Source organism: Malus sylvestris, chromosome 5, assembly GCF_916048215.2.
Source record: "Malus sylvestris chromosome 5, drMalSylv7.2, whole genome shotgun sequence".
NCBI classification, from domain to species: Eukaryota; Viridiplantae; Streptophyta; class Magnoliopsida; order Rosales; family Rosaceae; genus Malus; species Malus sylvestris.
In genome coordinates this window covers 43,604,453-43,621,004 of record NC_062264.1, presented here as the reverse complement: position 1 = coordinate 43,621,004, position 16,552 = coordinate 43,604,453, and the positions used below count along the sequence as shown (strand labels likewise).

Below are 16,552 nucleotides of genomic sequence, written 5' to 3'. Positions count from 1 at the left end.
GATTCGGGGAGCAGTGTCTCTTCGATTTTTGAGAAAGTAATCATGTTGGGAGTCTGGCTCTCGAGATTCGGAGGGCGGTGCCTCTTCGATTTTGGAGCAAGCAATCTTGTTGGGAGTATTTTCTCGAATGTGAGTAAAGGTTGGGCATGTTTGCTAGTCTACCTTGCCACGAAGCACAGAGGTTGACACACAGGGACTTTCCAATTATCCAGCAATGGTACTGTTCCTTTACCCTCTCTTCGATTTTTAAGAAAGAAGTCATGTTGGGAGTCTGGCTCTCGAGATTCGGAGGACGGTGCCTCTTCGATTTTGGAGCAAGCAATCTTATTGGGAGTGTTTTCTCGAATGTGAGTAAAGGTTGGGCATGTTTGCTAGTCTACCTTGCCACGAAGCACATAGGTTGACACACAGGGACTTTCCAATTATCCAGCAGTGGTACTATTCCTTTACCCTTGTGGGTAATAATATGGTAGCTAGACCTTCAAAATTTATGGGTCTAAACTTTGTTAGTGCTGTTTCTTTGCTATTCTTTTACCCTTCTTGGTCAGAGCGATGTAGTGGAAGCTGCAAGCTTCACGTGCTCAACTTTGGCAGAGAACTTTGGCAAAGTTATCTGTGGTACCCATGAGCTATTGTTGCGTGTGGGAAGTGGGTGATTGAACAGTAAGATTCATGTGTTTTCTACTTCCCCAGAAGTCTTCGACAGAATGCCCATAATTTCCGCAAAGCTGAGTGTGCGTGTGACAGGTGCTGACAAGGCTGGAAAAGTAGGTGCCTCTTCGATTTCTGAGATTGGCCCTCGTGGTCTCTGGGGAGCCCAGCTTTTGAGAAAGCGAGCGCCTCTTCGATTTCTGAGATCAGCCTTCGAGGTCTTTGAGCAGCCCAACTTTTGAGAAAGCAAACGCCTCTTCGATTTCTGAGATCAACCCTCGTGATCTCTAAGCAGCCCAGCTTTTGAGAAAGCAAACGCCTCTTCGATTTCTGAGCAGGCGCCTCTTCGATTTCTGAAGCTCCGTCGAGTGCAGATTTTTATAGGGGCTGGCATTAAGTTCCAAAGCACACTTGAATCTCCACCAGTAGAAGCTTCATTCTTGCACTTCTAAGATCTTGATTTGTCCGACCTCTTCTCTCTTCAACACCTTTGAAAATGTCTGGCCCCTCCGACCGTCGTTTTGACTTGAACCTTGTTGAAGAGGCAGCCCCGCCTTCTCCAGACAACATATGGCGCCCATCCTTCGTCTCCCCTACTGGTCCTCTTACCGTTGGGGATTCCGTGATGAAGAATGATATGACCGCTGCGGTGGTGGCCAGGAACCTTCTCACTCCCAAAGATAACAGACTACTTTCCAAACGGTCTGATGAGTTAGCTGTTAAGGATTCGCTGGCTCTCAGTGTTCAATGTGCAGGTTCTGTGTCTAATATGGCCCAACGCCTATTTGCTCGAACCCGCCAAGTTGAATCATTGGCGGCTGAAGTGATGAGTCTCAAACAGGAGATTAGAGGGCTCAAGCATGAGAATAAACAGTTGCACCGGCTCGCACATGACTATGCTACAAACATGAAGAGGAAGCTTGACCAGATGAAGGAAACTGATGGTCAGGTTTTACTTGATCATCAGAGATTTGTGGGTTTGTTCCAAAGGCATTTATTGCCTTCGTCTTCTGGGGCTGTACCGCGTAATGAAGCTCCAAATGATCAACCTCTGATGCCTCCTCCTTCTAGGGTTCTGTCCAGTACTGAGGTTCCAAATGATCCCCCTCCGGTGCCTTCTCTTTCTGGGGCTCTACCGACTGCTGAGACTTCTCCTAAGCAACCTTTGTGAAGGCTCCCTCTTGTGTGTTTATTTTGACTCATGTATATGTACATATTTGTAGCTTATCGGGGATATCAATAAATAAGCTTTCCTTCATTTCAACGTATTGTGTTAAATACACCAAAGCCTTCTTCGCTAAGTTCTTTGAATTTTCTTTTGTTGAAGCTTGTATGTTGAAGCTTTCTGAGTGGAGCATGTAGGTTGGGGTAGTGTTCCCTTAATTTTCCGAGTGAGGAAAACTTCTCGGTTGGAGACTTGGAAAATCCAAGTCACTGAGTGGGATCGGCTATATGAATCTTAGAACGCCATTGTGCTCGATCCTGTGTCATGTCCTTCGTTAGATCCAAGTACTCTAAGTCTTTTCTTAGAGTCTCTTCCAAAGTTTTCCTAGGTCTTCCTCTACCCCTTCGGCCCTGAACCTCTGTCCCATAGTCGCATCTTCTAATCGGAGCGTCAGTAGGCCTTCTTTGCACATGTCCAAACCACCGTAACCGATTTTCTCTCATCTTTCCTTCAATTTCGGCTACTCCTACTTTACCCCGGATATCCTCATTCCTAATCTTATCCTTTCTCGTGTGCCCACACATCCAACGAAGCATCCTCATCTCCGCTACACCCATTTTGTGTACGTGTTGATGTTTCACCGCCCAACATTCTGTGCCATACAGCATCGCCGGCCTTATTGCCGTCCTATAAAATTTTCCCTTGAGCTTCAGTGGCATACGGCGGTCACATAACACGCCGGATGCACTCTTCCACTTCATCCATCCAGCTTGTATTCTATGGTTGAGATCTCCATCTAATTCTCCGTTCTTTTGCAAGATAGATCCTAGGTAACGAAAACGGTCGCTCTTTGGTATTTCTTGATCTCCGATCCTCACCCCTAACTCGTTTTGGCCTCCATTTGCACTGAACTTGCACTCCATATATTCTGTCTTTGATCGGCTTAGGCGAAGACCTTTAGATTCCAACACTTCTCTCCAAAGGTTAAGCTTTGCATTTACCCCTTCCTGAGTTTCATCTATCAACACTATATCGTCTGCGAACAGCATACACCAAGGAATATCATCTTGAATATGTCCTGTTAACTCATCCATTACCAACGCAAAAAGGTAAGGACTTAAGGATGAGCCTTGATGTAATCCTACAGTTATGGGAAAGCTTTCGGTTTGTCCTTCATGAGTTCTTACGGCAGTCTTTGCTCCTTCATACATATCCTTTATAGCTTGGATATATGCTACTCGTACTCCTTTCTTCTCTAAAATCCTCCAAAGAATGTCTCTTGGGACCCTATCATACGCTTTTTCCAAATCTATAAAGACCATGTGTAAATCCTTTTTCTCATCTCTATATCTTTCCATCAATCTTCGTAAGAGATAGATTGCCTCCATGGTTGAGCGCCCTGGCATGAACCCGAATTGGTTGTCCGAAACCCGTGTCTCTTGCCTCAATCTATGCTCAATGACTCTCTCCCAGAGCTTCATTGTATGACTCATTAGCTTAATACCCCTATAGTTCATGCAATTTTGTACGTCGCCCTTATTCTTGTAGATAGGCACCAAAGTGCTCGTTCGCCACTCATTTGGCATCTTCTTCGTTTTCAAAATCCTATTGAAAAGGTCAGTGAGCCATGTTATACCTGTCTCTCCCAAAAGTTTCCACACTTCGATTGGTATATCGTCTGGGCCTATTGCTTTTTTATGCTTCATCTTCTTCAAAGCTACAACCACTTCTTCCTTCCGGATTCGACGATAAAAAGAGTAGTTTCTACACTCTTCTGAGTTACTCAACTCCCCTAAAGAAGCACTCATTTCATGTCCTTCATTGAAGAGATTATGAAAATAACCTCTCCATCTGTCTTTAACCGCGTTCTCTGTAGCAAGAACCTTTCCATCCTCATCCTTGATGCACCTCACTTGGTTTAGGTCCCTTGTCTTCTTTTCCCTTGCTCTAGATAGTTTATAGATATCCAACTCTCCTTCTTTGGTATCTAGTCGTTTATACATATCGTCGTAAGCCGCTAACTTAGCTTCTCTGACAGCTTTCTTCGCCTCTTGCTTCGCTTTTCTATACCTTTCACCATTTTCATCGGTCCTCTCCTTGTATAAGGCTTTACAACATTCCTTCTTAGCCTTCACCTTTGTTTGTACCTCCTCATTCCACCACCAAGATTCCTTTTGGTGTGGGGCAAAGCCCTTGGACTCTCCTAATACCTCTTTTGCTACTTTTCGGATACAACTAGCCATGGAATCCCACATTTGGCTAGCTTCCCCCTCTCTATTTAAAAAAATTCATAGTGTTTTTTTAGTTTTTTTTATTATTATTATTGTTATACACGCATAGTTATCAAAAAAATTCTTAGTGTTTTTTTAGTTTTTTTTTTTATTGTTATACACGCATAGTTATTGGCTCTATCTAGTAAAATGACGGTATTCAGAATCAATATCTTATATGTTTCTTTCTAAAGAAAAATCTCTTTTCACTAACAAGTATGTTATTTCGGTGATAAAACAAAAAATGGCAAATTCTTTCATTCTTTTTCTATTGAATAAAAAAAAATTAATGATTTATACTAAGTAGCGTAGATCGCTGATTGATCACAATTTTCTTGAACCATAGGATATAGGCGAACATAACTCTTATATTACGACAAAAACAGAAAATAATAGAACAAGAAGAAGAAATGTTAATTACAAGGAAAGCAAGACATTTCCATTAAGCTATAATTCTTGGTATACAAAGTATGGTCTCTGACCTGCTCAAAAATGGTGGGAAAACAAAAAACAAAGATACAAAAGAATAGCGCGACGGGAGGGAAGGAGAAAAGAAACCTAAAAAAATACAGAGCAACCAGGCCTGCAGTCAGTTGCATACGGCGAGCAGCTGAATCCCGACCCGCCGAGAGTCGCGAAGTCGGGTAAACAACAATTTTTTTTTCTAAAGGAAACCCAAATCTGTACAGGATTCTCGTCCATCTCCGAAGCTCTCACCGTATCCTACATGATTCGATTACTTCACTCACAGCTTTATGAGTCTCCGGCGATATCATGTTTAGCGTCAAATGAAAGGCCTGAGGAAGAAATAAAAGATACATATAATCACATGAGAGCAATATAACTTTCCGTCAGTTAATAACAACGAGCTCTGAAGTATATCACGGTTTAGAAGTTAAGACGCATACCACGAATCTGTCCAACACAGGTACTAGAATAGCCAGGTTGCGGTCTGGGAGACAGTCAGAAATTGCATCGCGTATGCTCTTGCTGAGGACACCAAACAAATTTTGCATGAGAATATGCACGACGATAATGCTTGATACACAGGAAAGAGAGAAAACAAGCCAAACCTTTCGGTTGAAAGAAATGCTAGAAGCAGGGCAGAATAAGCTTCTATTATCATTTTCTCCGCTTCCTGTTCTCCTTGTAAGACAGCTGCCTCATCCGTCTGTACCGATACAACAAAATCAAAGTTAGAAGACATCGACAAGGATCAGATACAAGATGAAAACAATTAACCAGAACAAGACTAATTTATGGAAAATAAATTTTCAATTTCTCGTTTTTGTTTGGCTAGACATCAGAAGGCAGGCCCTTGTGTTTTTAAGACATCACAACTTATACAAGAAACCGAAATTTCCAGTCAACTAGAACATGTCACTCACTGGCAAAACCATTTCTTCTCCACCTCCCTCGCCTGCACCTTGGTTCGCAAGAAAGATAGAGCAAATTAGCAGAATTAGATCCTTGCGACTCTCCTCTCCAAACCCTTCTGAACTAGCTACTTGAACACTAGCTGCTGCAAGCCGTGATCTGGATGAAAAGCAAGTTTGATAAATTATGAGCATGAAAATTCTAATGCCAGAATAATTCATTAAAAACTAGAAACTAAGACTAGTTAATCTGCAGCACAAGCACTACGGTTCTAATTATAGCATCTTTAGTTGTCTAATTCTTTTTGAGACACAAGTTGTCCAATGGGAGCAGTCATCCACATAACCCCGCCATTATCTCCACATAGAATGTGGAAGAAATTTTTCCACTCTCAACGTAACCACTTCATTGGAACCCACTGTGGTAATGTATTCTCTTGGTTGAAATATAAACAGAGCCCAAATATGATGTCGGTTGTTAAAATGAAAATGCATAAACAGATGGAGAAAAACTGACAAATCAAGGTAACCTGTTTTGGCCATCTTTCTCCACCAAGTTCACAAGCAGACCCAAAATAGCAACAAGAAAGTCCAGCTCTTGATCAGTGAGATGTCTATTATTCGGATGGTCAAGTTCAATGCTGGAAATATTCTCACTTCTCTCGCTGAAGGGAGATGATGATGAGTTGAAACAAGGAAAGTGGTTGGCAATCAAAGAAGACAAGGTTTCCAGTCCTCCATATGCAGCAATTTGCTGACACCCAACAGGATTATCATTTGCTAAGTTCATCAGAACCTGCCAAGAAGACTGTTATGAGTTCGCACAGTTCAACTGTTTCTTTTGTGTTCTAACACAGTGCATGTATGACGGGATACCAATTAATCAAAACGGCACTATTCTATTAATGAGTAACCAAATTAATCAAACAGCTAATGAGTATCAAAGAACTGAATAAATCATGGTTGAGAGATGATAGTAGACGATGAGAACAGTAAATAGTAACAGGAATCTAGAAATAAACCCTTCATTTGACCAAGGGACCAAAAAAAACAACTAGATTGTACACACCAGTAACACCACCGCCCCACACAATTGCATAGATGTTGACATGGAGAACCACAAAAGTTTAAAGCAATGTGAAAAAAGTTTTATATAGTGGGGTGCAGGATTACCTTGACAGCAGTAAGAAGGCAGTCAGCTACAAGACTGGACCCTTCTCGACTAACACCACCTGAACAGGATGCCTCTTGCGTCTGATGGTTTTCTCCATTACTTGATGCTTCTTGGCTCATAATATGCTGCAACTGACAAATGTCATCAATTTCTCTGTATGCTGCCGCATTCTGTTGCGATAGAGACATATTTGTCTTGCCAGATAACATGTCCCACTTAGAAGGTTTATAATCATCTTCATCAAATGCAAAAGGATCTTGATGCTCCCGTGAAAGATCAATTTTATTGTCTTCAGAAATATAGGATCTCTGACTGAGATCAGCATCCATCCTGGAACCATCACTAAATGCGAAAGGATCTTGACTCTCCTCTGAAAGATCAATTTTGGAATCTTCAAAGTCATAGGATCGCTGACTGAGACCAGCATTCTTCAGGGAAAGATTGCTAAATTTACCGGTTCCACCGCTGACATGTCTTGATGCACCATTGGAAGAACCATTTCTAGAAGAATTGAGTCTTGTGTTCAATGAATAAGTATCAGTCATGGAGGTGCTGGTAGTTTCCGAACTGGATATAGTATATACCGAGCGAGGTGTTGACATTAACTGACTGCTCTGACTTCTACTGGAGCTCTTCTCAGAAACATGTTCACTCCCATTTGAAAGACTATAAGACTTTTTGTCATTGGAGGCAGAAGAGGAACTTTTATGTAGACAAAGACCTAGAAAACAATGCGATCAATTATCAGAAAGCCAAAAAGATTAGGAATCAAAAGTTACTCCAAAAACTGTAAGTTACCTGACAGAATATTGATGGCACTTATAACTAGTTCTGTAAAAGACAAAGGATTTGCCATGGGATCCAACTTCCTTTTCATTCCTAGCAAATGGCTCTGTTAAGAAAACATGGATGTGGAGATTTATTACACCTTTCAATAGTTAACAATAATCAAACATCATAATGCAGTATGAGTTTTACAAACTAAAACGGAGAAGAAAAGCGTGAGAGAGAGAGAGAGAGAGCAGACCAGCGGACCGAGGAGGGAGGGATAGAGAGGGAGGCTAAACCACATTAAAATACCTGATTCTCTTTACTTAGGAATGTGGCATTTTCCATGATCTTCAAACATTTCAAAAGCAGAACCAGGCTCCGCACCATGTCGTTTTCATTTTCCCAAATAGAATGCAAGCTATCTTTTAGCCAACCCTGCATATTAATTTCTGGTGCTTAGTAAGGCAACTTCCCCAATAACAATTGAGTACCATATGGACCCCAGGATTCAAATGAAAAGAGTAAGTATATAAATGAAAAAGTTATATTATGTCCAAGGAATTTTGGTTATCATAACTCAATGTGTATGATGTGCACATAATAAGGAAAGAAAACAAAGCAATGACTGAGAAGTGAGAAGTGATTTTGTTAGCATGCAAAACCACTCTTGTTACTCCAAGAAGAAAGTCAGGAACTACAACGAACAATAAAGAAGATTACGCTATCCAAAGGCAAATAGATAACTGCCCATTTGTTACTATAAAACTACCAATGTGTAGTCAGTGTTGCTCATAAACTGAAGAAATATATAGGTTACAGAACAGAAGAAACTTGTGAATCTAGATACAACTAAGGCTGCACACCATCCTTTTAGTTCTTTACCATCACATGCATTATTTTTTCACAGAAATTTATTATTTACATAGTGAACCAAAAAATTATTGTTGAAGTAGCATACTGAAGTAAATATCTCTCATAACTATTTAAGCATTACGGTCCCTTGGTATTCTTTAACATTTAATGAAATACAGTGAGATCAAACAAACATACAGGTTCACACCTCCATATTGGAATGGCAACCCATGGTCACCTCAAATACAGCATCAAGACCTCCAAGCTCTCGTAATTTTTCCTTAAAGTTGCCCCCCGACTTCCTTACTGCACCAGTGGTTTCTGAAAGTACAGGCCAAAAGCTTGAGATCCTGACTAAATAATGCATAAAAATGTGTATCATAACCAGGAAACCTAAGCTTCAACACAGACTCGGACCTTCAAGAGAGATAGTAGATAAGCAAGCTTTCTCCATAGTCAGCAAAGCTATCCATTTTGGGCATAACTCCGGAATTTCCATTTCTCCTTCATCCGCACAACTCGGTTTCAATTCCTTGCAACCTAAAAGAATTTCTTGAACTTTGGAAAAAATAGCGGCAGAGCTGGAGTCCAATCTTTTTGTCGTACACTGCGAGATGTCAGCACCAATACGCAATGCTAGAAGCTTACATCCAACTTTTGGTACTTTATCTTCTGTGGTGTTTGAGACAATTGGTTTGCAAAACCTAATCAAAAAATTAATACAGTTCGGTGATTCCAGGAGATGATCATCCTGACCCTGCAATATTGAAAGATGACAATCCCCTTAGGTTTATTAGTAAAAATAAAAATTAATTGTATGTACTCTTGAAGAGTCACAGCAGACATGAGCAGTACACAAGAAAACTTCATGAAAGGTACCTATAAAAATAAAAACTTACAAATTAGAATTATCACTTTTCGAATACTAAATGACTTACATCACTTGTCAAAACATAGAAAATAGTTGCAGCTGCCAGATCGCTGGATGAATCATCAAAGCTGAGACCCAATATAGCCTCGATTATAGTTTTTGCCATCCTGAAAAGAAGGCACTACCGATCAATTTATAACCCAGAAAAAACCACACAACAATTTTGGTAGAAAGAAGGAGTAAGCAAATTTTGAAATGAAAAATTAGCAATCAAACCAAATTTTCTATAGCGCTATCATGTGACCTCAGATACATCCAACATAGTAAGGCATCCACATACCCGTAAGCAAATTTCGAATCAATACCACGCATGTCTAACAGCACATCTCCAAAACCTCAATTTAAACTCAACATACAACCAAGATTTACTTAAAATACACTCTCCAAATTCGCATACCTATCAAAAACTACTTATAATTCGAAAACCCCACATACCCAAAAATCAAATATCCACCAATAACGACTTAAAACTAACATTTCCAATTATCCACCAAGAAATTCTTGACATTTCACAAAACCCCATTTCAAAAATCGGATATTTACATCCAAGAACCCAGCAAAGAAGTAGTTAAAGTCAGCCTAACCTACCCCTGAGTCCTGAGAAGCCGTCTCTGCTGCGCCGTGCCGCAAATAGACAACAACGACAGCAAGCTAGCCCTTCTGATCCGAACCGGCTGACCCCTCCGGAGTCCATCCAGCGCGAAATTGACCTCGTCCACGTGCTCCATCATCTCCCCAAACTCCTGCGCCTCCATCAAGGTCGACGTCGCAAGAATAGACGGCGTCGGCGGCGGCCTGTAGGAGTTCTTCCCCACCGCCTCCTTCCGAGTCTTAGCTTTCTTGGACCTCCCCGAGACGACGCCGTCCAGGGGAAAGCGCTTCAAGGAGGAGTCCTTGGTGACGTAAGGGTCCGAATCGAAGTGGGCCCACCCGGAAGACGAGTCCTCCTGAGACGAGAAATTGAAAGGGTCGCCGCTGCTTTCTTGAGGCTGCGATAGGGAAAATCCGAAGGGGTCGCTACTGACGTCGTCGTCGTCGTGAACGGCGTCGTTTAGCTCTGTGTCGGAATACGTTCTGGTAATGCCCCCTCCCTTGCGACGGCCGTACGTTCTCACGATCATCTTGGGTAAACGGCGGCGTTTTGGGTGTGGCTGGGTTCCTTCCTCTGCGTTATCGGTTCGGGACGGGCATGTCTGAATAGAAAAGACAAGGCTTTTCGTTTTGGGGGAATCACGATTTGAAACCGAAGGGCGAAATTGGAAAATTGTAGGTCTGGAAGACTGGTACTTCAGGTGGAGGAGAAGGAAGTCTTGCGTCCAATTTGAGGAGAGAGAAAGAGAGAGAGAGAGAGAAAAATTGGGTCGAGGAGGAGAGATAGAGAGAGATAGGGGTTTTTGGTTCGGGTTTGGATTTGATTTGGTTTGGTTTTGAATTCCTTGGGCTGTGAAATTCTGTGCCCTTTTCCTCTCTTTCGCCCAATCACATTCTTCTTGATCATATCGAAATAAGGGTACTTTGGTCATTTAACATATGTTAGGGTTAAGATTGAATTATCCTCTTTCTATTTCCTTACCACTTACTAGCAGATATCACATACTATGAGTGTAAACAATTTCTCTTAATATTACATAATTATTGTTTTGTCCTCCTTATGTAAATATTGTGTATCAAAAGTGAGGGTAAAATTGGAAAAATAAGTATATAATTGTCATTTTCTCAAAAAAAAAAGGGTAAAATTGAAAAAATAAGTATATAATTGTCATTTTGTCAAAAGGTACAAAATTACTATTTTGCCCTCTTCGTGTCAATATTGTGTATTCAAAAGTGAGGGCAAAATTGGAAAAAAAGGGATAAAAGTTGACTAGCCCTATTCTCTTAATAGAATAGATAAGTAGAGAATGAAGTGTTTAAACTATTATAAAAATTAGATAATTGAGGAGTTTTAAATTCGAAATGTATTGATAACTTCAATTTCTTTCTTTCCATTTATTTATCGCCTCTCCGCCTCGATGTGGCATAGTTATTTAGAAGAATCAATTGACTTCTCCTACGTTCTATAGAAACTGTCTACAGGAAATTATACATCTTGATCGGCATGTCCTTAACACAATGATACAAAGGTTTCATCATGGTTGTCCTTGCTTTAATCATGCCAAGTTTAGTAACTTAATGTGTCATAGAAAATTAGATAGTTGGTCATATTTTGTTAATAACTTGAAAACCAAGAAACTAATCCAAAATACAAGACGTGATAGATAATCAACCAACAAATACTTTCCTAGTTGCAAAGCTTCAACCTTTGCAGGACATTACCAAAGTAGTTGTGTCATGTCTTGGAAATGAAACGACATCTTCAAATTAAGTTTCTTTTTTGTTGCAGGGCATATTTTTGGAGCCCAATTGCCCTTTTCGGTCTCAGATAGGCCTCGGCCTATGTACAATGAAATCAGGCCCAGCCCATATGAACCAACTGCATAGTGTTTTTGTTTGTTTTTATTTTTTATTTTTTATTTTAGTGGGGAATTGTTGTGGTTGTTAATTACTGTAAAAGCTTTGGGTAAGGTTGACCAACTAGTTTGACATTTATCATGTTTTAAGAGAAGTACGATACTTATTAATTTTAATGTGAATTCGTCTAAAGAGGATAGAGTATAAAATAAGGAAAATTAATAAAAAAAAATTTGAAAACTTTGAGTTTTAACAATAATGACAAAATAAAGGGTAAAGTGAATTGTACCCGATTGACTTTTTAGTTTAAAAATATGATTTTTCCTTAAAATGAACAATACCGAGAGTTTTTCGTTAAAATTTCTTATAAATTATGCTCATTAAAATCTTGTGACACTTTCAATTTGGTCAAATAAAAAAACATGTTGCACCACAACATTTAACATGTCTTTCTTTTATATTCCAAAAGCTGGAGAGATTTTTTAGTACACCTAACACATTAAGTGTAGTAATATAGTTAGTTGGACACTTGAAAAAAAATATTTCAACCAATTGTATTATGATATTTAGTGTATCAAGTCGCATTATCGACACACTGAAAAATCTCTCCAAAAGTTAATAAAAATAACGGGTGATGTCATATTCATTGAATTCAACCATAAATATAAAACCAAATTTGATAAATAGTACTAGTGGAAGATGGATGGTATGGATGGATCATCAAATTCAAACATTAATGCCTACATATATATTTGTTTACACATTTGAATGCCATTGGTGCGACATGCCTCTGTCATTTTATAACTACATCAACCAAATGTAATATATATTAGTTTCCTTGTTTAGATTCTCAATTTGCGTTAAATATAGAACGAGTACAATGAAGTGAAATCTTAAAGATTCAGGTTAGGTTGAAATAGTCTTGACAAACGAATTGTGTTTGTCGTGTTCGTGTTATTTTTGTGTTATACTCATTATCTTAACGGGTCGTGTCATGTCAAACCCATTATCAGGTCATACAAAAAATTATCATTTCTAATGCTGAAATATGACAAACGATATCTTATTGGGTGACCTGATAATGACTCGACTTGTTAATGGTTGACTTAAAATCTATTATTTTCTTGTCGTTTATTTTAGTGTTAACAGATTGTGCAAGAAATTATCAAGCCTAAATTAAAGAATTAAGCGAGACAAATGACATAAAGGCTTAATATTCGGACTACTTTTATAGCCTTACTCTTTCTCAATTTGCATTGTATTGGTTACTTATAACCTACTTTGAAAGCTCTTTGTACATACATATGAAATCAAGGTTGTGATGATTGTAGTTCAACAAATTAATTAAACATATCATCAACAAAAAGTGAGCGATGACATCTCCTCCAGTAGGTGGGAGTGGGGTTCAGATTAGGTGGAACCTAATACGTTCATGTTTTCTTTGATTGCAAAATACCAGTATTTATACTTATTTTTCAACCTAAGTTGGTAAATTTCATTGGATATCCTTTAGTACGAGAGGTTTTTTAGTGTATTGATAACACGGTCTTGTACAGTAAGTTTAATAATAAAATTGGTATGAAACTTAAAAAAATAAAATTTCAACAAATTGTATTATTACATTTAGTGTACTAAACTATTTTTTTGGCACACCAACACATTCTCCTCTAAAATGGTCAAGCAAGACTCAAAGTACTCAATTCGATGCTTAAAAAGAAACCAACATGGCCATAAAGGCAAAACGAGAGTTACAAAATCCGTACAAACAACTAAATTTTTTAAAATAACAATTAATTTTATAAGTAAAACGATACTTGGTATTATTGGTTCATTGTCTGATTACACCAAAATCCTTAACATAAAACTATCACGGGAACAACGAAACCTTGCAAAACCTAGCACAACGTAAGTTGGAGAGAAAACTCTTCAACTCAATTATGCAGGAAGTTGGAAGAAATAAAAAAGCAATAAGAAACCCGACGCGTTCTAATGGTAAATCTTTTTTTTTTTTTTTTTTTAAACCAAAGTGAGTTTCATACTTTTTCACTTAAAGATTAATGTTTTTTTAGATACACAAAATTAATTTCATTACCGACGCACTTTTTTGTACATGTGGATTGTACGTTAATACGTGACACATTTTTCCTGGAGAATGTATCAAGATCAATTTATTCTCCTTTAAAGTTCGAACTCTTAAATCATCATGGAGTGGTCTCGTGATTAGGCTGAATTCTAAACCTGTATTTTATACGGTTGATCCTAAGTTTGATTTATAATGTTGGTGAATCACACAATGTTGCTAGTTGAGATTAAAATGTCTTTATAAGTCTTTATGACCTTAAAAAAAATTAAAAAATTCATGGCTTCGCCACCAACTGATTTTTTTTTTAGAGGATTTTTTTAACAAATAATATTATCGATACTAAGCGGGAGGGGTGGGCTTAATCTCACAATGGATTAACAATAATGTAATTTAAGTTTGCTTTTGCCGAGAATCGAACTTAATACCTCTCACTTATAAATAAAAAGAAATACTATTAGAACGTAGTATTAAGTGACAAAGAAAAAAAAAACCTCTTTGAAAAGTCTAAATTCTTTGATTTGCAATAACTTAACACATTGAATAATGTGCATTTTATTTGTCACAAATTTGTAACTCCATGAAACGTTTTGTATGTACACGTATATAGAAAATGGTTGTAATGAACAAGGAAGAAAATATCGGTAATATCGGAAATATCGGTAGTCCGAAAATACGGAAATATCAATGGAAATATCGGTAAAATATCGATATCGATAAAAATTACATGGAAACCACGGAAATTGTAAGAAAAACTTAGAAATTTTTATTGAAACTTTGTAGGATGTTTATTTAGTCAATTATCTATTAGTTTATCACAAAAAATTGGAAAGAAATGCATTGCATGATGGATTTAATATTATCAAGTTGATTATATAGCGAGCTGACAAACATTGTGAGTGTAGAAAATATGTAGTAATTAATGAAAGAAGTCTAAACACACCATAATCATTTATATATAATGAATTAGTACAATATTTTACACTTTATACATTGCATGGTAAGATACATAAGTGACTTAGTACCACATAGAGTTCCTATGAGGTTCAAAATTTTCACTATCTTCATCATCTCTATGTGTAGAGTGAGTGTATTGTGAAGAGTAGTTATCCAATTTAATGAATAATAATCCAATTTCATAATAATCCAATTTAATGAATAATAATCCAATTTCATAAAAAAATAATCCTAATATAAAACATGGTGATGAATAATAATCCAATTTGATAATAATCTAATTTAATGAATAATCCAATTTGATAATAATCTAATTTAATGAATAATAATCCAATTTGATAATAAAAAAAGGCGATAACAAGCCAATTGGCAAAAATGATTAAAAAAATCTAAATTGTCTAACTGACCGACACTCTGATAGACTCATTATATCACTTTTATAGACTCATCTTACCCTTATAAATTCATTATTTTTCTTGAAATTGATTAGAATCATTAGAAAAACAATTTTTTGCATTTCCATATGCCTAACCAATAAATAACTTCTACTATTTCCCTAAAATTATATATTTTCACTTTTTCCCTGAAATTGAGTCATTTATCCTAATCTAATATAGACCCCCAGATTAATTTATATTTTCACTCTTTTTCTGAAATGATATAAATTGTGCAATTGAGTCCTTTATCCTAATCTAATCTGGACCTCCATCTTGATTTTCACTCTCTGTCACGCTGCCACGTGGCAGCCCACTAACCATCACCCCTATCTCTCTCTCTTTTCCCGAGTCCCTCTCGGACCCCTCACTCTCTCAGAGTTCTCAACTCTATCTTTCTCTCGAACTCTCGTTCTCTCACTCCATTTCCCCGATCGCACCCACACCCAGGCACACCCAAATCCGTCCACCACGATGCCTGCGTAGCATCTCCACCATCCTCCTGAACTCTCCCTCCCTCTCCTCCGTCTCTGGGAAGCACGGCAACGTGCAGAGGAAGCTCGGCTTCCCCGATCGCACCCATACCCAGGCACACCCAAATCCGTCCACCCCGATGCCAGCGCAGCATCTCCACCACCCTCCTGAACTCTCCCTCCCTCTCCTCCGTCTCTGGGAAGCACGGAGACGAGCAGAGGAAGCTCGGCTTCCCCGATCACACCCACACTCAGGCACACCCAAGTTTTCAAGTGAGATCCGACTAAACCCTATGTTGATTACCTCTTGCATGCGTGAAATCTGAAGTTTATATGTGAAATTGATGTTAAAAATCGTGTTTTTGCAAGGTTTTTGGGACGAAATCGGCTCGGGAATAGGCACACCATCTCCGACGTTCGGCTCGGAGTCCGATTGCACCGTTCAAAAAAATTTCGCGATATTTCCAAAATATCGCGATATTATCGATAATTTCGCGATATTTGGACGAAAACCATTCGGATACCACTTAAAATATCCATCCCCCGAAAAACCGATAATATCGACGATAGCATTTTCTTCCATGGTAATGAAAAAGCAAACGTTTATCGAAATGAAAGTTTTGCAGACACAACGACACGAGGGCAAATGTGTAATATTACAGATAAGTCAAAATTTCAGAATCTTATAAACCACAGCCGTACATAACGTCAACCAGCCGCCATCTGCCACGTGTTATGACCCAAAATCTAACCTGTCAACCCGTCACCCATAAACTTTCCATATTGCTTATCTTCCCCAGCTTTATTAACCCACTTTTCACCTGAGCCCCCGCTTTTAAACACCGTCACATTTACCTCAACATTGTGTAACAGTATAAGTGGTAGGAAATAATTTATGACATGTTTACTTAAATGAGTATCAGCGTTATTTTGAACTGTTATGCACGAATATAACATAATTATTTTTTAT

General features: G+C 38.4%; 1 protein-coding gene across 1 annotated transcript; it reads right to left on the bottom strand.

Moving 5' to 3' along the window:
- Positions 1–4,503: 4,503 nt before the first annotated feature.
- On the bottom strand, positions 4,504–10,606 carry LOC126622357 (wings apart-like protein 1). Its single transcript, XM_050291064.1, has 12 exons — positions 9,779–10,606; positions 9,198–9,297; positions 8,677–9,016; positions 8,468–8,580; positions 7,717–7,842; positions 7,435–7,528; positions 6,636–7,357; positions 5,993–6,258; positions 5,475–5,622; positions 5,160–5,257; positions 4,995–5,076; positions 4,504–4,883 (listed from the first exon to the last, which is right to left on the bottom strand). Exons 1-12 carry the CDS (start codon positions 10,309–10,311, stop codon positions 4,800–4,802), a joined length of 2,706 nt encoding a protein of 901 aa, XP_050147021.1. The 5' UTR covers positions 10,312–10,606; the 3' UTR covers positions 4,504–4,799.
- Positions 10,607–16,552: the final 5,946 nt, after the last annotated feature.